At 36.5% G+C, this 26,992-nt stretch overlaps 2 protein-coding genes across 2 annotated transcripts; one reads left to right on the top strand and one right to left on the bottom strand.

The window, feature by feature from the left end:
• Positions 1-179: 179 nt before the first annotated feature.
• Positions 180-21,413, top strand: LOC129262677 (translation initiation factor eIF2B subunit delta-like). Its single transcript, XM_064102590.1, has 11 exons — positions 180-299; positions 2,257-2,510; positions 3,588-3,747; positions 5,466-5,563; positions 7,687-7,862; positions 9,023-9,130; positions 11,798-11,900; positions 13,682-13,812; positions 14,535-14,712; positions 15,808-15,988; positions 16,530-21,413. Exons 2-11 carry the CDS (start codon positions 2,259-2,261, stop codon positions 16,727-16,729), a joined length of 1,587 nt encoding a protein of 528 aa, XP_063958660.1. The 5' UTR covers positions 180-299; positions 2,257-2,258; the 3' UTR covers positions 16,730-21,413.
• Positions 21,272-26,041, bottom strand: LOC129262563 (adenylate kinase 2, mitochondrial-like). Its single transcript, XM_064102598.1, has 3 exons — positions 25,772-26,041; positions 24,600-24,767; positions 21,272-23,996 (listed from the first exon to the last, which is right to left on the bottom strand). Exons 1-3 carry the CDS (start codon positions 25,955-25,957, stop codon positions 23,769-23,771), a joined length of 582 nt encoding a protein of 193 aa, XP_063958668.1. The 5' UTR covers positions 25,958-26,041; the 3' UTR covers positions 21,272-23,768.
• Positions 26,042-26,992: the final 951 nt, after the last annotated feature.

The raw sequence follows: 26,992 nt of genomic DNA, 5'->3' as shown, positions 1-26,992 counted from the left end.
AAAGGTATCTCGTGCTAAGTTGAAATCTTCTGTAAATAAATGTGAAAATATCAAGTTACTATTTTACATATCAATTTATATTTTCAAAAATAATTAAGAAAGAGTAGTTCGAATCTTATTTTTTAGAACTATGTTGAGTAAAATACTCAAAAATCTCAAGTTTCCTTTGCAAAATATGTTGATCAACTTCTACCATCTGTTTTGGAATGAATTTGTCCAAAAGGCCATCGAGACGAAGAAGCCGAAGTCGAAGAGCCCCACTACATTTCCACCTTCTCGGGACTTTGACTTTGCAGTTTGTAAGTTATTTTTTCAACCAATTTAAATTAATATAATGTTTGTCGTCATCCGTTATTACCTATCTGTTTATGGGGAATTAATTTTGTTTGTTGCCGGCATTTGCATGTCCATATGTTAGCACAGTCCCACACGCTTTCATTCATGTCTTTTTTTTGTCACAGATGCCAACAGAGCCAGGGTTAAATTCATTGGCGACATGTAATGAAATGTGCACAGAACAGCTCAGCCATATCCCCGTCCATTAAGTCGTCTAAGTACAAATATCAAGAATTAAGGGAATAAAGGACTTTTGATGCTTGAAGTTGAACAATTGTTCTACAGCTTTTGTTATAAATCTTGCCTCGGATCGCATAAATCAAATGCCATGATTCCTGAGTGAGGAGTTCATTTTTTATAATAGATTTTATTATATCTAGAAAAAAAAATAGATAGATCTAGTTACCCGACGCACGCGTCTGTAACGTTGGCGAAGAACAATAGGAAACAAGATGGCGGCGTAAACATCGGGCAAGTCTCTTCCGTCTTTACACAATATTTCTCTCATTTTTTTGATGAATTCTTGTTCAAAAATAACAACGAGAGCGTAGAAATGTCGGAAATGAAGTTTTATCCCATGTACATGATTTAGGGCTAGATCTATTAGAAAGAAAGTAGAAATCTCGGGGGCAAAAGTTTCAGGTTTTTTGGTGGTACACACGAAAGTATACCTAGCCAGCCCTGGCTTCATATGAGAGTGACCTTACGTTAGTAAATGATTTTCACTCTCTTTGAAGCCGCCTGGCTAGCTCTGGGCACGAAATCAAATATTTCTAGATCTAAATGTTTCTATAGGCCTAGATCTATAATGAAAATGTTGTAACGGGGGTTGGTTATTAGATGAAATGGTAGTAAGCCAATCTCCACTTACCGACTTTATGCGTGTAGAGACATCCGACAGACAATCCTCCAATATATTTGAAGTGTTCCAATTTATTGCATGATCCCAATATGTGTATGTATACAGTATATAATATATTATTCACAAAATCACACAGATATTATCACAAAACTAACTAGGCTAGCACAAGCAGTATTTTTTATTTTGCTAAATTCTCTTGGTGAAATGACAGAGAAAAAGGGTAGTACGAAAACTTGAATATGATATGAGCCTAGGTGGAAGATACAATGGATGAAGTTTGCTTCAAGTGATATGATGGAAATCCACAAAAGTATTAAGTAATTTGACGACGTTCTCCAAACACGTGTTTACTATAGTAGAAAAATTTGAGAAGTGTGTTAAAAAAGAAAGTGGTAGTTTTCATCCCAAATGTGTTGGAGGATGTAAACAAAGAGAGGGGAGAGAAGGAACCACCAATTCAGAGAATTTATAGTGAGTCACAGGTGAGTGTGCTGTGCGAGGTTCATTATTGACCACTTGTTGGCATGTTTATTGCTAAGGAGTGGAAGTAACTGGTATCCAAGGGTAATGTCCTTTCGAAGATGATGAGTAATAGAAGGCAAAGTTGAGAAATGAAGAAGGATGAAATTTGGAAAATACTACAATGTATTTCATATCCAGTCCACATAACATTTAGTTATTTAACTATTATACCCAATATTTGTAATGCGCTTATCCCAAATGGCCCAAGTGCTTACAATTTCAGTTTACCTAATTCATACAAAAACAAGTACAGAATGCCATAAGCCTAACATTACATATAAAATGAAGGAAGTTGTTTAGTCCTAGAACAGAAACGTTTTTAGAGACTTCTTAAATGATTCAACTTTTGGGGATTGTCTTAATGTGAGAGGGTGTTTGTTCCATTCCATTTAATGGACTAGAACACTCGGTGACAAACTTTTAAGAAATTCACCAAAACCTAAAAGCAAAAGAGGCTTTAACATGTTTAAAATGAATTTCAGTTAATAAAATCAATAATGAAACAAATTTCTTTTCGTTTTATTTTTGAACAACAGGAATGGCTGAAGTAGCCAAAGCCGCAGCGCACCCCTCCACAACGAGCGAAGGGAAGAAGGTCAAGGAGGGTGTGACACCAACTCAAGATGGAGGTGATGCTGCAGGGGGCGAGGGAGGTGAAAAGAAGTTATCTAAGAAGGAGAGGAAGATGCTGAAACAGAAGCAGCTTGCGGAGCAGCAGAAAGAAAAAGATCTGGCTCAGGCCCCTGCAAAGAGCAAGGCAGAATTAAAGGCTGAGAGGAGGGCTAAGCAGGTCAGTTGTGGTAAAATAAAGCTGTTGGGTGAGAAGAATTGATGTCGTTTAGTTTGAAAAGCCTACTGAAGAAGTTAAAAATGTTTCGGAAGATGTATCACAAGACGGGCTACATCTATTGCAGAGTTGGTTTTACAGCTTTCATTTACAGGTAGATTATCTATTTTGTTGTTGTTTTATGGTGTATTCTTGAAAGTTATTCGCTTCCATCTTTAAACAGCAAATACCTCATGGACAAAAAAGTTCACTCCAACGTTGACTATTTGCCTGTTAATTTGTTATTCAAATTTTTTTTTTTCAGATCTTTTTGTTTACTGTTATGCATTGCCTCCTCTTACCAGGGTAGTCGTCAGAGACCTTGTCAAGTCCTTCTATTCATTTTAGTTCTTATAGTAAAATATAGACCATTTGATTTATAATCAACTTTACATTTGGCTCATGGAATTGACATGATCTAATTATTTTTGGGGTATGTAGGTTAACAGTTGGAGGTCATATCATAGGTTATTTATTATATGTACAAGTACCAGAAAATTACTTGTCTTTGAAATGTTTGACTAATTAAATTGTCTCATGCAATAGAGAGGACGATTATCTAAGTAGTTTTTAGGTCACATGGACAAAGTTTGAAGGTCACAGAGGTCATCTAAAATATAATTGCCTTTTCTCTAAATAGATAAGAAATGCGATCTAACATCCTTGATAATTAAGATTTCAACTTCAAAGTTTATGCTAATTTAGTCTTATGGGATTGACATTGAATTTATTTCTTAGCAGTTCTGTTAATTTATCTTCTATATTTGTTATAAAATGTCATTGAACTGTCTATATTGTTTTGAATATGTACTATTACTCCGATTATATTTGTTTATTTTGTTGAACGGAAATAAATAAATCTAAATCTAATCTAGATTTTCAGAATGTGGGGTAAAAGCTCATACTGGTGGCCGAGAATGGAAATTGTTTGCTTTTGTAATTGATATCTTATTCAATCCAATAGCAAATCAACTTCTGAACCTGATTCATTTATTCTTTTTGGAATTGTGATCCGATTTTCTTTTTTATTTGGTCTTTTAGGAGGCAGAGAGAGCCGCCAAATTGGCAAAGAAGTCCGGTGAGCCTGTGCCTTCGGGCGGAGCAGGAGGGGGATCAGGAGCCGGAGGGGGGAGCAGTTCGCTCCCGAGCAGTGGATCCAGTGGCCAGCTCCAGAGTAAAGCTGGTAAACAAACTGGAGAAAGTGAGTTAAACTTTCTTTTCAAATAGAGTTTCATATTCGAGGTAGCTGTGCATTTTCAAATTATTCTAAGTGTATTGGTGTTTCTGCATAATCTGTGTAAGGACCATTCTTGTTTATATGACACCTAGATAGATCCTTGTCATTTGATTGGTTGGTCGATATTGATCATTCAGCCCATTTTACAATGACGTCATCAACCGTGCAATTTTAGATCCATTCATCATGCAATCAACAGACCGAGCTGGCGCTGCATGAGCATATTTTGCATCGAAATTCACAAATTTCATATGAAAAAGAATCTATTTTAGGTGTCATATAAACCAAATAATGAATGTTTATGAGTGTAATGGACAGAATACTTCATTCGGTGAAAGATGAAATGAATGATCCATTCAACTCCGCTACGCCTCGTTGAATGGATCATTTCATCTTTCACCTCATGAAGTATTCTGTCCATTGCACTCATAAACATTCATTATTTGTATATCAGAATTTTAGATAATGATTATAATGATGATAATGGTGTACATAAGACTCTGCCAAGTCAACCTTCCATCAGTCAAATAATTGCCTAACTCAAAGCAGATGAGTGTTAAAAAAAGATGCATGACTTAACCCTAAAATGGCCGGGGGGGTTGAATCAACCCCCCCCTCAACATTTTCTGCGATTATTCCGCCGCGCGAAATTTTTTGACCACGCCACTGCATGTCAGACCAAAAATTGTTCCAAAACGTGATTTTGTGTACAAAGTCAATGCAAATTGAGTTTTCTCATCTTATTCATAAAGATATGATTATTTTTACTTTGAACAGCTGAAAGCAATTGATTTTAGCATAATTATGCTTCAAAAAGGTTGTGCAATAAATCTGGTGAAAAAAACAAAGAAAAACAAAAGGTTGAAAAACAAAGAAATACATGAGAAATTCATAAAACAATAAAATACATAAGAAATTGATTTCCAAACCGAAGTTTTTTTCAATTACCATTGATAAGAATGCTACAAAGAATATTTTTACCAAAAATTAGCATTCTAGGAGCTTTATTTAGTGAATTAAAGCAAAAAGTATGATTTATGCATAATTAGCATAATTAATTCATATAAAATAACATCTCATTATTTTGGAACATTTTACCATACAGCCTTGTAGATTACATCGCACACTACCAGCGTGCAAATTTTTGCGGCACTCGCGCGATCGGCGGCCGAGATCTCAGGGGGGGTTGAATCAACCCCCCCCCGGCCACAGAACAGCCAAAAAAGCCCGGCCTAGTTAGGGTTAAGAGTCATGCTTTTACGCCTTATCTGATTTATGGATACGTGGTAGTGGGTGCCCTGTGTGTTGTGACCAATACCGCACACAACTGGTGGGTTAACAGTATAATTGTGTGCTTGCCATACAGACAGCATGGTATTGGGATATTATGGTACTAAAAGATATATGAGTGCTACATCATGTACATCATGTCGTACATTTTATCATATCTTTTGCCTGTAATGGGATTATGTGCATTTATAAATTCACATTTTTTTAACACAAACGGTTATAGAGAAAAGACAAAATTTATGTCAATTTTTATGACAAAACTTGACATCCAACAGGAATACTGATAACGTCATATCTCTGAAAAAAAGATAAAGTATATAGAAGAGACGATGTTTAGAATACTGATCCAGATTATTACTATTCATATTCAACATATTTTTTCCCTCATTTAGCTCATTCCAAGAAAGATCTTTACAGGGTCTCAGATGACATCAAACTGGATGATCCTAACGTGCAGAAAAGAAGAGCAAAGAAACTTGAACGTCAACAGGTAATTACCATCTGAGAGCTAATAGTACATTTACAAACACCCAATTGAATTTTTATTCAAATTATAATGTGAAACACCAGTTAAACCTTGCTTGAATTATATTCAATTCAATTCAATTCGGTTTATTAGATATAAAACAGAATACAATGCTCTAGTCCGAAGACTAATTGTGCAACGTTTACATTTAATATTATTTACATTTGAAGATTGTATATACACTTCAAAAAAATGATTCACATATAAATGAGAAACAGTTGGTTGATTGAGTCATGCATAAGTGAGATTTCAGTAGATAAATCTAGCATGGGATTCTGATAATTGTGTATTGGGGGAAAAAAAGCCTGTTTTAAACTTAAAATTATACAACAAAAAGGTCAGAAATATAATTCAGATTTGATTTTCATTATGAAGTTATGAAATCGAGATTCAGAATCAAGTTATTGCAACAGAATTAATCATAGTTATAGAACCTTTAAATAAAAAAACACAACCTTTGAGATATGAAATCCATTAAGAATGGAACAGAGATTACTTTGAGATATGGGATTGAGGCTGATAAAATAATTCATAATAATAATTCTAAAGATAGGATTGCTTAACAATCTATTCTTGAGACATTCACTGTACTTAAACTTTCTCACTTTCAGATGTACTAGTAACATCAAGAATGATAAAATGTGTCATGCTGCTGTTTTCTTCTGCATTTGATCTTTTATGTACCCCAAAAGTGACCAACACTGGTTCGTCGGTATTTATCGACCTAAGCTACTGTAATCTATTTTTGGTCTGTTGAAGGTCTGTGTGGTACTATGTGTGCTAGGATGGATCCTGAATTTTAGAATAGAGGGGAGCCCCCCCCCCCAAAAAAAAAAAAAAAAAAAACAATAAAGAAAGGTAATTTCTATGAAAACAGACCTAGGGACAGTGATTTTCCGCGATCGTGGAAAACGGACGGAATTCACGGAAAGGGCATTTTGAAACGGAAAGTGGCATTTCAAACGGAAAATCACGGAAAACGTATTTTCCCTCAAAATACACATAATAGCAACAGAAATTACTCCAAAATCACAACAAAATGAGAATATTAAATGGCCCAAAAAACCCAGAAAACACGATGTCACTTCGCTACTATCATGACAATTCACACATCGTGACTGCACTTGACATCAGCACACTCGATTGTACCCCGCACTGTACCCGTACCCGGCGGCCGGCCGGGTTGGGCTTAACATGCACACATATCGTTCAACTCCTTACACGGTCGTGTGTTGCTGCCCTCTACGTTTGAAGATGTAACAGCACGATATCGTGGTCTTAAAATCCAAGATGGCGGATTGGCAATAGCCGTTGACTGATGATAACGATGTCCAAAAACCCCCAAAATTATCGATGAAATATCATTTCACCGTGAAATAATGCTAATAATATGAAAGGTGAGGATGTATGCATGCAAAATAGGTGTGTAAAAATATTTTATGCACCCGCATAGATCCGATTAGAACAGATTTTATTGTGTTGTTGGTACAGTAGCAGATACAAATTTTGACCAGTGCGAGTGTGCGTGTTGTGATTTTGCTATTCAATGTGTAAACGGAATTGTCACTTTTCTGTGTGTACAAAGTCTATGGGGAAACGGAATTTCCGTTTTCTGACATGCTGAAACGGAATTTGAGATTTTCTGAAACGGAAAAGGCAATTTTTTGAAACGGAAAATCACTGTCCCTACAGACCCTTTTCTCAAAAAGCAAAAATAAAACCTTCATCCTGATAAATGCATGATATACCAAACAGTTCTATATTACGATTTGTGTACAAATTTGGGGTAAAGGGGGCTGCATATGCCCTGTGTGTCCCCCCCCCCCTCTCCCCCATCCTGGCTTCATTCCTTCATATGTGGGTGTCAAATTTTACAATTGATTTTTCATTGACCAATATGTCCCATTGATGTGAAAATCCATTGTTAGGTGAATGTATACTTGACAGGATTAGTTTCTTCATTGCACTAAGTGCTGGAAGTTGCAACTCTGGCTGAATCTGTGGTAATAATAGTTGTGAGTTTGTATTGTCTTGAGAGAGCAATGTATAATAAGTTCCAGCTATCATCATCATTATCATAACTGTAGGTGCCACAGAGGGTCGAAAGTCAGAAGAAAGTTGGTCTGTTCTCTCACCTGAACCAGTTTGAACGACAGGTCTCGCTAACGAGCCGTCTTGGCTTTGGTTCCGGTGGTATCCATCCGGCCGTCATCAAGTTGGGTTTGCAGTACGCTGAAGGAATCATATCAGGAGCCAACTCCAGGTTTGTCTCTCGATCATTCAGGGTGTCTAGTTTTGGTGTTGACCTTTTGGTGTTGGTGTTAGGTTGATTTTCACATCATCTTGGCACCAAACCTAGAATGAAAATAGTCTTAAATGGATCTCATAAGGGGTATAAAAAATGCAATTTGGATCATTTTAAAGAGTTGACTTTCGGTATGTCTCTAGATCATTGGGTGTGTTAAGTTTATTTGTTGATCCCTTGGTTTTGGTGTTGGGTTGATTTTCACATCATCTAAGCACCAAACTTTAAATGAAGCTAGTCTTGGGATTAATCTTACTAGGGGTATCAAAAATGCAATTAGAATCATTTATATGTGTTGACTTTAGGTTTGTCTCTGGATTACTGGGGGTGTCTTGTTTGGTGTTGGACTTTTGGTGTTGGTGAAGGTTGAATCTCACTAGAAGTGGAGTTACATGTATCAAGAATGCAATTTGGATCATTTTTGTCAGTTAGGTGCTGGAGCTATGGAAAACAAACTCAATTATACATCTAAAACCAATACCAGCAACAACAAATTTTATACAGGGTGCTACTTCTGTTAAATGATTCCTATACACTGTTATCAAGACAGATTTAGAGCAGAAAATCTTGTGACTGGGAATAATTTTGCTTTACAAATTTGAATAGCATTTTTGGTCATGAGAGAAAAGCTCTCAACTATGTAATGCACAGTCCTATGTAAAAATATGCTATACAAAAGACTTTATGCATAGCAGTCTTTCAAAAATGTGGAGCAGATTGCGATGCGATACCAGGAAAATTATTCCCTGGTCAGTGATGAATATTTTATTTCTTGTTCAGTCATTGATAACTAAATGCACATATGACTATACATTGATCACATTATTCTGATTAATGTGCTTTTTTTAGTACTTATAGCTGTTTTTTTTTACTTCTTCAATTTTTTTTTTTTTTGTTTTTTTTTTGTTTTTTTTTGGGGGGGGTATGTTTATATGCTATAACGTTTATCAAGTGTTATAGCAGTGTGTGAAAGATGCACATGTATGGACTCTTTTTAATATGCATGCTAAATAATGCCTGAAATCTTCATCTACAAAGGTTTTAGAACATATATTCCAACCCACATTTGTGAATTCAGGCCCGTATAATCTTCACCGTATTGTTTTTCACATCTACAGGTGTATAGCATTACTAGTAGCCTTCAAACAGGTCATAGCAGATTATAGCACGCCTCCACAGAAAGATCTGTCCAGAGATCTAGATAACAAGATCAAACCGTACATCAGGTAAGTACCATTTTCATTACATTTCCTTGCAGATCCTGTTCATTCCTAACGTTTGTAAATTTTTGTCATATTTTTGAAAACAATAGAATTGTTGCATGCATGGGTTGAATCATAATTACCAGGGTTCTTTTGCATAAAAGTTAGTATTATGGTAGCCTCTTGTCGAGGCCCTGGCGGCTGCTTCCCGAGCGAAGCGAGGGATTAGCGAATTAGGCCTGGCGAGCGCAGTGAGCCAGGGCCTCTTGACATCTGAGCTGAATTATATTATATATTCATGAGGAATGTCTTCCTAATGAATATACATGACGTCATTAGTCATGAATATACCGGTCACCTAGTAAACAATGAAATGTCAAAGCTGTGTCGTCCGGGGTTCGGAATACTAGTAGTCCAATATTCTGCAGGGGATTCATTTCATTTCGGGACACTAAAGGGGATGTAACCAGCAAAATGCTACAAGTAGTGGTACTACTACTAGTAGTACTAGCCGTAACAGACCCATCACCGCCCCGAAACTTCCCGGGAGATCGGCCTGGTCAGACTCGATCAAGTCAAGCACCAACTGAACAACTCGACTCGTACTCCAGCATTCCTTCACTGCACTGCGGAGATCGATAATCAACGCATAGTGGAATCGCATGAAAGATTACATTTTTTTCCATATCCTGTGGGTAGATTTAAAAAAACATCTCGTCCTTTCAGTGCAGATTTAATTTCATCGACTTGCAAATCCTTAAATCCGTAAATATTCAGCATTTTAGAGGCATATTCAATGCTCTTTGATATTTCGTCGTCACTCTTCACCAAGAATCCACGGGTCGCCATTCAAGATGAGCTCATGAATATTCAATATGACGTCATAGCAGCCCGCGCTCTCATTGGATGATTTTCACCGACCAGTTTTTGGTCGGAATATTGGTAAAAACCATAAAAAACAAAAGAAAGTCTGTGAAATTCGGCTCAGATGTCAAGAGGCCCTGGCTCGCTGCGCTCTGCTTCGCTATATCACTCGCTTCGCTCGGGAAGCAGCCGCCAGGCCCTCGACAAGAGGCTAGTATCATGGTGACTTTGGTGTCTAAAACTGTCTAATGGTAACTATCATGGCAAAAATGCTCAGGAGCCAATTAACATCAATGATTCCATGGAGGTAACCAATTTGCCATTGAATGGCAAAGTTGCCATAATTATAACCATGATAATAAATATAGTGCAATGAATCCTAACTGGGTTTCTCTTTTCAGCTTTACCACTCTTTACAAACTATAGTTTACAAATATCTAAGACAAGCGAGCAACTTAGCACCGACATATGTTCTAGTCTGCATATTTGGCCTGTTAGAATATTTCATTGTGATTCGTTGGGTTGAACTGCCTATGCCTGCATTCGGGCAAAACTCAAGCCAATTACGCAAATGTGTGAACTGAGCATGGCATGAAAAAGTTTGAATATGATGAAGTATATGTTAGCAAATCAACCAGGAAATACACTGTTTGTATGAAAATGCATTTCATCATGAATTACATACATGTGGTATGTGTCTTATAGGTTAATTGTAAGGAAGGAAATGGTTACTTTTAGGGGTTATTTTTTTCACCCATTGAAGCAATTGCTGAAATTTTTGAGCTATTACTTTTCAAGTGCTACTTTTTATGCAAAGAGCAATTACAGTATGTGGTAAATGCAAAATATCATTATTTTGCTGAATGCAGAATATTGATTTTTTTTTAATCATAGTTAATGGAGCAACTCAAGAAAAGATGGTCACCCCAAAGCATTCATTTAGGGTAGTTTGAAGGGCAGTTTGGGCTGTGACGAGGGCAAATTTCCTTTTCTGGTATATTGATATTTTGTGAATGGGTTGAGCCAGTGTTCAACAACTTGTTTGGTGTTTCATATAGCTGTTCTTAAAGTATGCACGACTGATGAGTGGTGACTCTTTATTGTGCTAAATGATATATCCATATGTTACTCATGACTGGAACTTGTTCTTGGGTGCTATGTCAGCTACATTGGGAATATACCATGTACCACAAGAAAGGGTCACCAGTCGTGTGTAAAGTCATTTGTAACTTACAAACAGCTTTATGAAACACCCACCGGGGGCCGTTTCATCAAGCTGCTCGTAAGTTGAGAGTGACTTTAAAGGGGAATCCAACCCAAATAAAAACTTGCTTTTAGAGGGAAAAGGAAAATCAGACACGTTGATATGTGAAAATTTGATCTATATCGGAGTATATGGCCTATGGGAAAGTTGTCCTTGCCCCTTGTCATAATTTACTTACCCAGTTGCCAATTTGAAAACTACATAGTCTTAGGGATCTCAATTTTAAAACAGCCATAACTTTGTTATTGCTTGTCCGATTTCTTTCAAACTTTTATCATTCTTTTTTATTTATTTTTCTTCTTTCCAACACAACATTTTGTGACCAAGGCTGGATTCCCCTTTAAGAGCGACTGGTGATCCTTTCTTGTGGTAAATGATATCCACCATTAAATGTTTATTAGTGATTATTTAGCGTGTAAGAAAGGTTCTCCAGTCGTTCTTAAAGTCGCTCTTATAACTTTCGAACAGCTTTATAAAACACCCACCAAGTACTCCAACCAACAGTTTTCTGTAAATCTTCTCAAATCCATGAATGCGCCATATCAAGTATTCTTTTATTTCAGCTTCCTGAACCAGTGTCGTCCCAAGTCAGTCAGCATGGGTAATGCCATCAAGTACCTCAAGATGCAGATCAATAATATTCCACAAGGAATGTCAGATAAAGAGGTCAGAAACACATTGGTCCCAATTCTTAAAAGAGGTTTCAATTGTACCATGGTACAGAGAACGAAGTTGGCTCAGTCTGTAAAGGGTCTGCCTGTCGAATCCAAGGTCGTGGGTTCGAGTCCACCATGGGCTGAAGCCTGCATTGTGTGTTAAGTCTCTCCCCTGTTCTATAGATGTAGGCCATGTTACATTGGAAAACACTCCGTCCCTCAGATAGGATGTAAATGGAGGCCCTGCGCATGTTACGAACCCACTGCTCTATTCGTATAAGAGTAGGAGAAACCGCGGTGTAGTGGTCCACCTGTACTCCCCCTATCAGCTGTATCGGGAGGAGAGACCTGTGTGTCATAGTGATTCAATTTGCTTTTCGCCTAGGCACAAAATAACAAGACCATAGAATGTGCAGATTTATTGTATCATCGCACTTCTCTTTTGATAGTGCCCTTACCTAAAAGCTAGCATTTGTAATTGGACTTTTCTGAGTGAAGGCTTATTCGATGAAATAATTGTAATTGTTTACAAAAATCTGCATAGTTTATGGTTTTGTACCATGGCACATATGAAACCTGTTTTGAGAATAGGAGCCTTAGAGTTCAATATTGAATACATTTCGTTTTAAAAAGCCCTTCAAATTTATCAAGTTTTTTTAAATGATTTAAAAATGTTTTTAAACAAAAAAATGAAATATAGTGTTTAATATTTTATCACAAACATGTACTAGCTTTAAACATACATGTAGTTCTAAGTGTTAGTTGCATTCAACTGTCTTGCCTGCATTGTTTTACACATGAGATATGGATCGATGATTCCATATTACTTTTGAGTGAGGTAAATTATTTCAGTAATAACCTTTGGTCTATTCTGAATAGCTCGGTATTTACAGTGCGTCCCAGAAAAAAGGAAACTGGGATTCCCACATCTTTTTTTTTCATTAAAGGCAAATTTATGATGATATATCATTTACATAATCATACAATTCAATTATTCCTCCACATTTAGATACCTAATATGTGACGAACACTTGAAATTTTAATGTCAAAATCAGGCTGCGTAGAAATATTGGACAAGATTGGTTCGTGATACGACAAACAAGCTTATTCGACGATTGGCTCATTAGCATTTCTTTTGTATTCTTGTGTTAAGTTTCTCTCACAGATCCCTCAAATGGGAGTGGATTCAGATTAACGCTGAGATTCCACTCTTATCATAAGTATCAAATTTATAGTAAAAACATGTCTAATAATTGTGAAATCTATCTCTGAAGATGGGTTTCCTTTTTTGTGGGACGCACTGTATGTTTGAGGGGTTTTTTATCTTCAGGATCATGAAAATAGTTTGACACAGCCAACAAGTTCTTGTTGAAGTGGACCAGAATTTGATATATGCTTTCAGAGTTGTACTTGGTTTATTACAGGTGGTTCATTTTGAAAATCACTCGTTCACTTTCAGTTTGTTTTCTGGGACTTGGCCACAGAGGATAGTTGTATTGTTTCTGGTGGTGCTGAGCATTGTCACAGCACCCCCAGTACCAATAGATAATCCTCCATGGGCAGGTGGGTGTTTCATAAAGCTGTTCGTAAGTTAAGAGCGACTTTAAGAACGACTGGTGATCCTTTATTGTGGTAAAAGGTGTACACCATTGGCGTTGATTTAGCGCGTAAGAAAGGTTCACCAGTCGTTCTTAAAGTCGCTCTTAACTTACGAACAGCTTTATGAAATGGCCCCCAGGTACATATTTGATTTCTTCTTCAACAATTATGACTTTTATGTTACATTTATAGGCAAAACAGAGGTTGTGTGACTGCATAGACGGTTATGTGAAAGAGAAGATATTCCTAGCACAGAAAGCCATTTCTGAGGAATATGCCTGCAAGAAGATCAGAGATGGTGATGTCATCCTTATATACAGTTGGTAAGTAGGAGATATGTTGACCTGCGTAGTATATCATAAAGCTTTTTGTAAAGTTATGCACAACTTTACGAATGACTGGAACATGTCCTTGGGTGCTAAGTCAGTTACATAGGGATATAACATGCAAAAAAAATAAAAGTTAACCAGTCGTGCATAAAGTCATTCATAACTTAGGAATAGCTTTATGAAATGGCTCCCTGATATTTTTTCTTGCAATAATTGATCCTGTATTTTAATTTCTCCAAAGAGATTGGCCAATATTATGTTTTAATAGGATCAGGATGGGTTTGAGACAGATAATGTAGGATAAGAACAATGGTAACTATAAAGTTCAAGGTCAGGGTAGATAATTGTTTTCAGGGATTTTTTGTTTACTCTCGTAGCTATGATACTTATACTTGGGGGCCATTTGAATTTTGATTTCAAGTGCTACTAGTCATGTGGTAATTTATCTCTCTATCAATATCTCTATTAATATCCCCAATGTGTGTTCCAATTTTATAAGAATAGGTTAAAACAGAGGAAGTAGTTCGACATTCAAGATTTGAAAATGACCGACCAACCGCTTGCCTGACTGTATGGAACACACATTGGTCTTGGGGTAAAGACATGCATAACCCATGGTAATGCTGGAAAATGCATTAATTACCATGGTAACAGCACAGGGTGGATATTATTTATCTTCAGTGATATTTCTAGTTAATATTTGCTCTCTTCCACAGCTCATCCTTAATTAGGAAAGTCCTGTGTGATGCCCACAAGTCTGGGTTACGCTTCCGGGTCATTGTGGTTGACAGCAGGCCAAAGGTCGAAGGTCGAGAGGGTATTAGGAGGCTTGTAGCTGCCGGCATCAAGTGTACCTATGTCCTCATCAATGCAGTCTCTTATATGATGCCAGAGGTAAGATTAAGATTAACGATCTTAAACAGAAACCAGCTTTCATATGATGCATATGTATCATATGAAAGCTGACTTCTGTTTAAAGGGATGGTCCAGGCTGGAGATATATATATCTCAATAAATAGAGTAAAACTCACAGAGCAAAATGCTGAAAATTTGATCAAAATCGGATAACAAATAACGAAGTTATTGAATTTTAAAGATTTGCATTATTCTGGTGAAACAGTTCTAGGCATGTCTTCATGAAAATTCATTAGGTGGGCTGATGATGTCATATCTCCACTTGTTCTTTTGTATTTTATTATATAAAATTATGTTCATTCAACATTTTTCTTCCAAGAACTAAAACAATTGGATTGACAACTGATAAAGTGCATTAGATATTTATTGCCGCAACTTGTTTCAACACAATGGAGATACATCATTTACACCTGTATGAAAAAATGAAACAATTGTGATTTCATGTAATAACATAAGAAAAAAGGAAAGTGGGGATGTGACATCATCAGCCCACCTAATGAATATTTATGACGATGTGCATATAACTGTTTTCACCAAATATTGTTAAACTTTAAAATTCAATGACTTTGTTATTTGTTATCTGATTTTGATGAAATTTCAGCCCGGACCATTCCTTTAATATCGTAGTGTCACATTTCATTGACTTTCTTTTGGTTAGCATTGTTGATATTTTTGTTATCTTTCTTTGGTACTTTTTCTCATAAAGGAAAGACAAAAAATATATATCATTTATATCCTGGGCTCCACAATTCTTAGCAATCAGTCTTAAATAAAAATAAAAACATGATTGATTGTATTGACAGCGATGTACAGTTAATCATGAAAATCAATCCAAGGATCAGTCACTGTTCCATGTTTAATGAGACCCTGGTGGCCAGAACAATTGTGATAAATTTTCCTTTGTGGTATAAACAAACAATTGCAAACTTGATTTGATTGGTTCCTGAGCCCTGTTACCATGCTAGGATTTGATAAGTTTCTGTTCTTCCTCTTTTTTAGATCACTACCATGCTAGAATTTACAACTTATCCTCTGCTCTTCCACTTTTCTTTACAAATCTTTTTTGTATCGAAGGTTTCAAAGGTTTTCCTTGGTGCGCACGCCCTCCTTGCCAACGGCTATGTCATGTCAAGAGTGGGGTCTTCGGTCATCGCCATGGTAGCGAAGTCCTACAACGTTCCAGTTCTTGTCTGCTGTGAGACATACAAATTCAGTGACCGGGTTCAGACAGATAGCTTTGTCACAAATGAATTAGGTGAGTAGATCATAGACAGCTTGTGTCGAAGTTTGATTTTTTTTTTTATTCAGAACTGTAGTTTCATTACTAATACCATTTATTTTTTTGGGGGGTGGATGTGATTTATTTGTTCAGCTCTTACTTTGCCAAGATTGCTGTATCGGGAAATATTGGTACACACGATCTGCATACAGATAAAGGTGGAAAGCTGCGCCAAATAAGCAGCAAATCAGTCATGGCCATAAAAATAGATGTTTTAATCCATGAAAGCAGTAAATATTGTCATTTTTACTCTGCAAATTGTTTTTTTAATAAAAGATCAAATTCATAATCTTAATATCAAGAAAATAATCAGTCTTTTCTAAATACAAATCTATGTAATCATAACCCTTCTGACACAGTATGGCATCACAGAAGTCAGGCGGGTGAGAAGCACAATAATGCCTACTTGAAATGCTCCCAAGGGAATGGAGAAAGTGCATGCAGTCTTGTAGGAGCGAGCCAAGATGCGTTGACCGTGGTATAATTTATCTGTAATTTATGTTTTGTCCTTTTCTAGGTGATCCTGGTGACCTAGTTTCCATCAACCGCTCAAAGTGTAACCTGGCTAACTGGAGGGACATCAATGCCTTGACTCTCCTCAACCTTGTTTATGATGTCACCCCACCAGATTTTGTTTCTATGGTGATCACCGAGATTGGAATGCTACCCTGCACATCAGTGCCCGTTGTACTTAGGGTCAAGAACATTGAGAGCTGAAGTCATGAAGGACAGAAGTTGAAGAATGAAGGGATATCAAGAATAGTGAGAGCTTAGGTCGGCATGATGAAGAACACTGAGAGCTAGGTTTTGCAATAGCAGTTGAACTGTCATGTTGTGGTCTGCCATTCCGTTTGATGATAGTTTTTTGTTTGGGGAACAGCGACTAGTCTGCATGCACAGACCCTGACTAAAACTTTGATCAACAAGTAAGTCTTCACAGAAGACTAGCACATAAACAACTTGTTGTTAGTGCCTTCAGCACACTAGTCATTGTAGGCTGCACATTCAGACCCTTAACTTGAATGGGTTTGCATAGCAGACTATACAGCAGCACTCTTATTATTAGGGTATTTACAATGTGCGATAAGCACGGGGCTTATTGAAGAGCATTTTTGCTTTGCATCGTGAATACCCGAGATGACTGCAACACACTAACATCAAATCTTAACCTGTGCATTATTTGTTTGACTGTGGGTCAGCATCCCTCAAAACTTACTAGGATGGCACAGGTGAAGAGGTTGCTTTCTATTCCGACATCACAGGTGTATGCATCCAGTATGCACGCCCAAGTAAGCGCATTAAAATCCTTGCCATGGCCTTTCTATGAAAAAAAATTCATATTTTGTTTCGGTTTTGACATGCTGGAGTAAAATAATGCATGCGAAATGTGCAGTGCTGCACTCAAAATGAATGTCTGGAAGGTTGCGTAAAATTTAAGTATGTAATTTGCATATGTACTCGCTATTGGCTACATCATTGAACCCGTTCCGTAATGTCGGTTAATATGCATGACTTCTCTCACAGCTCAGAGGACATGTGGTACTTCTTTACTATCTGTTAAAGAACTTCAGGGCAATTCTGTAAAATAAGCAACCTCTTGTATGTCCATTTAAGCTACTTTAAGCCATCGTAATTTGAGGAGATTGCAATTCTTCATTTGACCTAGGAAACAGAGATAGAATAACTCCTGAAGGTCCTGCTTATACACTAGGACCTATGTCAATTTCATGTGTAATGTGATATTACATAATAATAATAATAATAATAAACATTAATTTGTATAGTGCAGCTTTTATATGGATATATTCAGCTGCGCTTTTATATGGATATATTCAGCTGCGCTTGTTACATTCCTGTAACATACAATACAAGAATAAGAAGGATGATTGTCAATTCTATCCTCTGATGTGACCTCACGTCAGAATGTAGCGTACATCTGTCCTGGGGGCTGTTTCACAAAGGGATAAGCGTGACTTATGGGGTGTTGCAAGAAACCTGCGATCAATTGAAAGTCTATTTTTGGTCCCTAAATCAATCATGTATCTTGCAATTAATTGTAAATTAGTGATTGATTGCTAATCTGCTCCGTGAAACAAGGAGTTTAATCTGATTTGCTATATTTAACGTTGATCTATCAGTTGTAAAATTGCAACAGAATATTTGCAATTGATCGCAAATATTTGCTTGCAACACCCCTTAGAGTCACACTTAAATTTCCAGTTCCGTGCACTACATAGTCAAATCATGCTAAGAGGACGAGTGCTACTGCATATTGATAAATAAGATTGTGCATAATAGATCACGGGCCCGTCTTACAAAGAGTTGCGAATGATCCGATCAATCACAACTATGGAAAGCCAACAAAGTCAACATATAAAATGCATGTTTGTTCAAACAATTTTTTAGATATGAATGTATATCCATTCCATAAATTCATTGATTTCTTGACAATTTGGTGTGGTCTCCTTTGTTTACAAAGGACATTTTGCAAATTTCCTGTAGAAAAAATTCTGACACTGATGGATTTCCATAGTTACGTTTGATTGGATCAATTGTAACTCTGTAAGATGGCCCTGGTTTGCATCAGGGGTCCGTTTCATGAAAGTTGTCAGCACTGACAAGTTGTCTTTCTCCGACAGTTACCATAGCAACAGTCAGAAGCCAGTGCTTTTTAGCCAATCAAAACCAAGGATTTCACTGAAATAGTCAGCACTGACCATTTAGTCAGTGCTGACAGCATTGATGAAACACCCCCACCCCCCAGTATTAGAATGACTAAGTAACACTTAGAGGGGTGTTTCATTCCTTGTGAAACACCCCTCTTGTTTACCGGAGGACAGATGTACTATGTTACGAGAATGCCCTTCGTGGATGTGCTTATCTTATGGTTCAACTCTATCGTTTTGATTACATGTAAGTAATTGACTGTCTCTGATAGGCGACTTAGTTTATGCATAATGATAGTGCAATATACATCATTCGCCTTATACCAAAGCTGCAGGAATGTAGAATTGATTTGGACCCATTGCGTAAAAAATTCAACACTAATACTAGTAACTATTCTTTCAATGTTTACTACTACTATCACTTTTAACTACCATGGTAACATTGCTCAAAAACCAATCAAAATCACAGCTATGTTGAAGTTTTATGCCGCAGGCTTTGGATCTTTCAATGCAACCTGTGAATTGTGGTTAATACTAGGAGAAATATTGTTTGTCAATGCAGAAATGCATATTTTGGCCGCAAGAATAACCAAGACTCTTTTCACGAAAGCACCATTTACAAATGGGGCTGCTCTAGATATGTGATGCAACTTCTGCGACACTGCAAGTTGGCAAAAATATTGTAATTTTCTTGCTCAGAAAAGTCGCTCCCTTGCTCGTGCATGAGCATTATAGACCTTTTAAGCTCATTGAAGACATTGTGAATTGCATCGCAAATCTAATCTGAAGCATACTGTACTCTAATTCTCCTTATCACAGCTATAGCAATAACAGCTATCTATATCAACCTCCCAAGGTTATTTTGCTGGGACATGAACTTCCTTGATTAATCAGCCAGTAGTTCTATTCAGCTCTACTGTCACAGCTAGCTACATATTTCTTGGCCAATTGCAAAAGTGCAAATTTTGCTTCTCTTTCTTTAACAATGTTTAAATTGGAGACGAGTTGAGGATTGTAAAAACGGCATAAGTAATTCAGATTGACTTGCTCACCCCCGCTCGCTGAACTAAAAATCCATATAAACAAAACTTGAAGTTAAAAGCTGATTAGGTGAGAAACTCTTAAGAAAATTTTCCCATAGTTTATATCGCTTAGTATCGGCCGTATATTATACGATAAGGAGAAATGTAAGTTAATTGATACCCCATTGAAAACTGTCATGTGTTCTGTTACAGTTTTAATAACATCGTATTCCAAAGGGTAATTGTTGGATTTGGGAAGTTAATGGTTTTAGATGGTTATATTAAAAGGGCTGCTTTTCAATTTGATAATTGATATAAAGTTGATGCTTATCTCATTAAATTTTAAACCAACATGTCACTTTAGTACCAATGACCTTCCTCTGATCATGCGCAGAATGGAACTACGAACTAGCTTGTATGACCAACATGTGAGATATATCATGGACAAAAGCTTGTACTATCATTAGAATGAGCAAAAAAATAGATGTTTTGGGGTATATTTTTAGCGTACCAAGTGGATTTGTACTTCCACGACCTCACAAATCTTGGTCACATTGCCAATTGGAGGATCTCCATAGCATTAGGGATTCCTTTATTCTCAAACTTTCATTGATCTTATTCTTTGATTTGTTTCCATACAATCTAACTTTGTTCCAACGGTTTCATTCTCATTTGAGTGAGAAAAACCGGTATTTACTTTAATTTTTGCTCTCATACAATACTAAGCCGATAGCCCCACTCCATATCGAAAATATGATTGATAATTCTCGCTACCCCAATTAACGATTTCGCCAAGATCCGGGAAAATCCCTGTAACGCGCACTGCATTATGGGATAGCTTTTCGGTATTACAACTTCCTGATCGGAAGTCCAATGCACTGTTTTGCCATTCAGATCAACAGTGCCGTCATGCACAACAACACAACGTCGCTTTCGCTCGGAAAGTTCGTGATCACAACCCTCTCTTTCACATTTTCACGTGAAATATATTTTGTATTTCTATTTATAATTCAAATGGAATCAAAACTGACCAAATTAGATAAAACGTATTATAATCTGTACATATTACGCTGATTGGCATCGATTTCAGCGTGGTGGAAAACCATAGAGGTATACATCTCTATGTGGAAAACTCAGTATCGCGAACCTCGCGCGAGCATAACTCTGAACCGGAAGTGGTGATGACGACCCGACGAAGTGAAAATTATCTCGTCTCGCGCATTATGAGATTTTTGTTCCTATTTGGGGTAGCGAGAATTAAAGTAAAATTTCGAATTATGTCTAATTCAAGCTATTTAATCTTTCTAACAAGATTCAACTTTTGACTGTACATACTTATTTAATCTATAAAAAAAAAATCTTAATCTTAATTGTGACAATAAAGTCTTGTTGACATTTACATATGGTTAGAAAAGGCTCAACAACATTTCCTCAATGTTGTAGACCCGTTTTACTGGTATACATGTTTAGATGCCTAATATTTTCAAAGAAAATGTTGAGCTCTGTCCTACCACATCTTAACAAGACTTAAATCAGGCATTAAGATATAACAAAACAATCATGAAACATGATTTATTGTGATAGAAATCTCAATTTATTGAGCATAGTTATTAATTCCCCCTCCTATAATGATGATCACAAATGCATGTGTCAATTTCTTTGTCTTCCTGAATGTGTAACATACAATATACATGTAAATATAAACAACATAAATGGGTGTCTTAGACTGATTTTTTTGTGTGTAAAGTTCTGTTGAACAGTATTGTTATCACTCATCAATGTTAATAGAAGGAATATTATTACACACTAAGAAGAATGAGATTAAAAGATAATTTAATAGATCTACAAAATCCAGTATTTTCGCTCGTTCTCTGACCAACAAACTTACATTCAGATTTATTAAAACTTAAATTTGTGAATGGTAACCCTTTCTGTTAGCAAAAGTATAATTTTAAAAGAAAGACATGATTTGAACACGAGTGTTAATAGTGAATTTGGACAGCTAATTACAATTGCAAGGTACTATTCGTAACTTCTAATGTCTATTTAAACAGACCAACTTGAAATCAATAAGAGGTGTTATTAAACAGGCAATCAAAAAGAGGATAAGTTATTTAATAAATTTTTTGTTTTCTCTAACAAACAGATGCATAAGAATAAGTACTTAATTAAACCAAAAACTTTGAGCTGCCAAATACAAATCATAAACTTTGATCATTTCCTGAGAGAAAAATTGTTTATGAATATCAAGTGATTTGTTTTTTAATGTCAAGTGATATACAAATGCTTTCGAGAGTAAGGGGGTGGTGATGTTTTTACATCAGCGAAAGTTGTACAATGCACACCCATTGAAAACATTACTGGACTTCTATATACTAAAAAAGTTATGCAATTTCTGTGGGGAAAACAGGAAATGAAATGTACACTAGCAAAGCATATTAGGCAATAAAGATTTTTTACTTCTCCATTTTTAATCAACACCCCTAATAGGAGTAAAATGTCAAAGCCTTGCCTTTCATGCAGGGTTCCTGGAAGTGGCTTATCACCAACTCTCACATATCACTAAAGACAGGAGGGATAAGAGAAAGCCACTGCAGTAGAATTCCAGCTTAAAGACGTGACACAGAGTTTTGTTATGGTACCTTTTAGTTTTAAGACTAAATTTGGTATAAACAAAAATAATCTGTGGCAAATTTGGGGGTAATCTTCTCAGAACTGTATTGTGGCATTTGAGGAACTGAAGATAGGCATGGTCATTAATCAGTGGCTAATGGAACATTTAATGCAAATTTTAGGTAATGAGAATAGTGCTCAACAATGCTACTCAGCCAACTAGTTCATCAACATGACTTTCAAATTCATCTGTTGAACTATAAAGTCAACTATTGGTAATAGCGAATGAAATCCAACTGAAGCACAAAATAAGGCAAACTCTAGTGAGTGGCGAGAACTGAAAATAAATCCACTACATAAAGATAATTCAGTCCCCCCAAAAAAAGAAAGGAAAATTAATACTGTAGATAGAGTCAAAAGCTCATGTAAATAAATTATGATTTCACCTACTTATGACGCTTTTTATTTTCAAAACTGGTCATGTAACTTTTGCGATCACAACATGTACTGTAATCAAATGGTCACAAACAGTCACATGGCCAATTGTGAAAACCCTCTTTCATATCGCAAACAACACAGGAACAAAGAAATTAAAAGAAAAGGAAACAACTGTGTAGCACATATACATATTGTACGAGACTTCTACGAAGCCCCTGCTCTCGACATGATTCAGGTAATAAAATAGAGCTCCAAATTCATGAAATTCACAATTTCAATCTTATATGTATAACAACACTCCGCTGCCCCACTACCCCATTAAATAGCACTTAGTATTCTGACTTCCCTTCCAGCAGGTATATAGCCCCATATGCTTTGTAATTACAAGAGAAATAAAAGCTATCAGTGACAAGTCACCACAGAGCCAGGAACCCTGTTTCATAAAACTTGCTGTAATAACAAATTCACAATATCAAAAGCTACTGAAATCATTCAAATTGTTTGGCTGATAGTAAACCTGCTATAGAATTGTGTATTTGTTCTTATGACAAGTTTTGTGAAACAGAACTGTGTATACAGCTAAGTCTGCCTAAACCAACCTATAAATCAAGTAATCGGTAAAGTGGAAGAAATTTTTCAGACCAGGGCCCCCATCTTTTTAATCCATCAGGGTCCTCATTTGTCTACAGGAAATTTGCAAAATGTCCTTTGTAAACAAAGGCAAACGCACCAAATGATCTAGAAAACGATTAATTTATGAATATACATCATATGTAGATAACATTTTGAATTATCATGCATTTCAGATGTTGACCTTGCTGGCTATAGTTGAGATTGATCAGATCAATCGCAACTCTTTGTAAGACGAGACCCAGAACATGCAAAGCATGCGTTATTTACGTCTGTCCACCGATTTCAAATATATTCTGGACCCTGGAAATTTGTCTTTCATTTCCCTATCCATGCTTTGTGGTGACTTGTCACACTCTCTCACTCTTTTAATATACAGTTCTACAATCAAATGAATACAACTTTATCTTTCCTTGCAGTCTGCGCCTTTGCGAATATCGATTGGATGCTGGCGTATACCGCATCGGGTGCTCTAGCGGCATCGATACGTTGATGGATGCCACGTTTAGAGTAATAATCGACGAGGGGTGCGGTCTGCTTGTGGTAGGCCTCAAGGCGTGTCTTCAGTGTAACCTCATTATCGTCGGATCGTTTGATGAGTGGCTCACCAGTTACCTGAAACAGAGAAAATGGACAAAATAGTAATTGCAATAAAACTGCAAAAAAATCAAATGAAACAAAAATTGCATTTTGGACAGGTACACTATATAGTCAAGGTACAAAATTGAAGTATAAATTTCTGCCAATCATATTCTTGTGGAGTTTTACATAAACAAGGTATAAATACATAGGTATCCTATTTTGATCAGGCATACAATGAAATTCAATTTTGATAAAAATTAGTAAATTTAAATCAAATAAAACACAATTTTAGATTATATCCTAAACATCATAAACATTCTGGGGACACATGCATAAATATAATCTATGCGGAGGGGGGTTAACTGAAGATAGCATTTAATTAGTCTGCAGCCACAGACCCAGATTGAAACTTTGATCAACAAGTGGGTCTCCACGCAAAGACTAGCACATACAAAACTTGCCGTTTCAATTCAGCCCAAACCTGAAGATGAAGCAGACCCTGAGCGAGAGAGCCCTCAGTATACAGGGCATAAATAGGCTGCACATTCAGACCCCTTAATCGAGTGAGGGGCTTGCACAGCAGAGTAGGCTTTATATTATTTCTCATCTATTGCTCTATCACAAGGAGCTACTTACATCATCAGTCATAGGTTTCTTTGGAGGGCTAAATTCTGTGTGATAAGACCTTCCGCTGGGTTTGTGGATGAGCCGTCCTGTGATTCTCTTCACAAGCAGCGTGTCATCGATACCAAACTCCACTACCGAGTCAAGGGCAGTCTTCCTCTTCTTAAGGAGTTCATCCAGCTGTTGGAATATGAAATAAGAAATCAATAATAATATCAACAATCTGTTCTTGTATAGCACTTATCCAAATATCTTCCAACATCTCTATGCATTTCAAAAGAATTTTGGATTTTACCCTGGATTTAGCCTTGGTAGCCATGTAGATCGCACAAACATTTTGAGGAATCAAACCTTGTCAGGTAACCATTTACCTCTCAAGGGTCGAGGGTGGCAGATATTGAAACTAAGTTTAGAGGCTTGCCTTCTATACAAGCTTTGCTTTCCTTGGCAAGTTCATTTCTACATTCTTTTCATAGATAAAATTATTGCAACACACTTTAGTTTTGTTTAATCTATATTCAATATTTGTTAAGAAATGTCATTGATCTGTCTGTATTATATTGACTATGTATTGTTACTTTGATTATATTTTGAAAATTTTGTTGAACGGAAATAAATCTAAATCTAGATTAATAGTTTGCTATAGTGATATGGTACCATGTGATTTAAGTCCAGAGACATATCCTCTGAAAATATAGGATAAAAGTAACATGCTACAAGCAATAAAAGTGGCATTATCCAGAAGGAAAAAAATACATTCAAAATCAAAGATAAACCAAAGTTACGGGAAAGAAGGAAATAATCATTGTACAGTAAGCTACCAAATTCTTATGATATAAGAGACAATATGGAAACAATAAATAAATGTTTAGTACCGCAAAATCGTGAAATAGCCTTAAAAACAGACATATTGAAGCTTAAAATGACATGCACTCATCAGAGTAAAATGGCATGAATGAACAGAACACTAGGACAAAATATGATAGAACTAAAAGAGACAATGGACGCTAAATGACGAGCTGTGATTGGCTGTCGAAATAAACAAATTAGGCTTAGTAACAGCCGTTAATTGTGTTATTTTAGTCACTTTGCTTCAATTAACGGCTGATACTAAGCCTAATTTGTTTATCTCGACAGCCAATCGCATCTATGAAGACAACGCCAGAGGCATCTTTGAAGATTACCTTCTCAGCCTGGACGACCGTCCTTGGGAAGCCATCGAGGAGGAAGCCATTTTTGCAATCTGCAGTGTCCAGTTTGTTGTCGATCATCTGCACGACCAGCTCATCGCTGACGAGCTTCCCGCTGTCCAACACCACCTTCAACTTCTTACCAAGGTCCGATCCCGAGGCGATGACCGCCCTCAGCATATCACCCGTGGCCAGGTGACATACGCAGTACTTGTCTGCAAGCTTGGGTGCCTATTAAAGGGGAAGATGAGAGAGAAAAGCGAAGGAAAATGGATGATAATCGTAATTTGTAGTTTGGTTAATGGGAAAACATCACATCTTTTTTACCAACATCCAAGGGATAATTAAATGGTATATGAGCTCAGTTCCCTATTGATGTTATCATCATTATCATCATAATTTTATTCGGCATGTCAACAAAGATCAAGTTACAAGCAAATATATGAGTAGGGACAGTGATTTTCCATTTTACCGGTAAATAAAACGGAAATTCCGTTCGGGTCTTATACTTTTTATGTAAAAATTCATGGAATTCACCTTTGCAAAGGTTTTTGCTGTGTACATTTTCAGTGAAAAAAACAGAATTTCCATTTTGAGATCAAGTTGAAACGGAATTACAGATTTTCAGAAACGGGAAAGACCATTTTTTTAAACGGAAAATCACCGTCTCTATATGAGTACAAAGAGGGAAGGAATAAGGATGTCTACAGTACAAGTGCAGGTTGCCTGGGAAAGGAAAAAAGTAAATCAAATTACTGTAGCCCACAGGCTGAATTTCCACCCCAACCTGGACTTGTAAGGTGACATCCACATCCATCACTGATATGCTGCCTTGACAACCTTTATCTTTTAGCACAGTACTTAGATAAATGGATGATAATCATAAGTATATATTGGTTAATGAGAAAAATAGCTAATGAACCAAAACCAAGCTAACTAACTTTAATGGTATAATGGTTTATATGTATGTCCCTAGTCTCATATATCTTCTGGCACTGTGAGATAAATAATGTGCACAGTTTAATAGTGCTAGGTTCTATAAACTCCTGAATGATCATCAACTTAACTATCAGCATATCAAATTGACATACTTGAGCATGATTCTATTCATATGTCAATATCAAAGTTTCATGCATAAATCATTAAAATATGCTGGTACACAGTATTACACTGTCAACCTCGAGCAGCATTTGCAAGAAAAAACTTTAATATCAT

Source organism: Lytechinus pictus, chromosome 1 (assembly GCF_037042905.1).
Source record: "Lytechinus pictus isolate F3 Inbred chromosome 1, Lp3.0, whole genome shotgun sequence".
Classification (NCBI taxonomy): Eukaryota; Metazoa; Echinodermata; class Echinoidea; order Temnopleuroida; family Toxopneustidae; genus Lytechinus; species Lytechinus pictus.
Note: the sequence above shows the minus strand (reverse complement) of the source record. Positions and strands in the feature narration are given on the sequence as shown.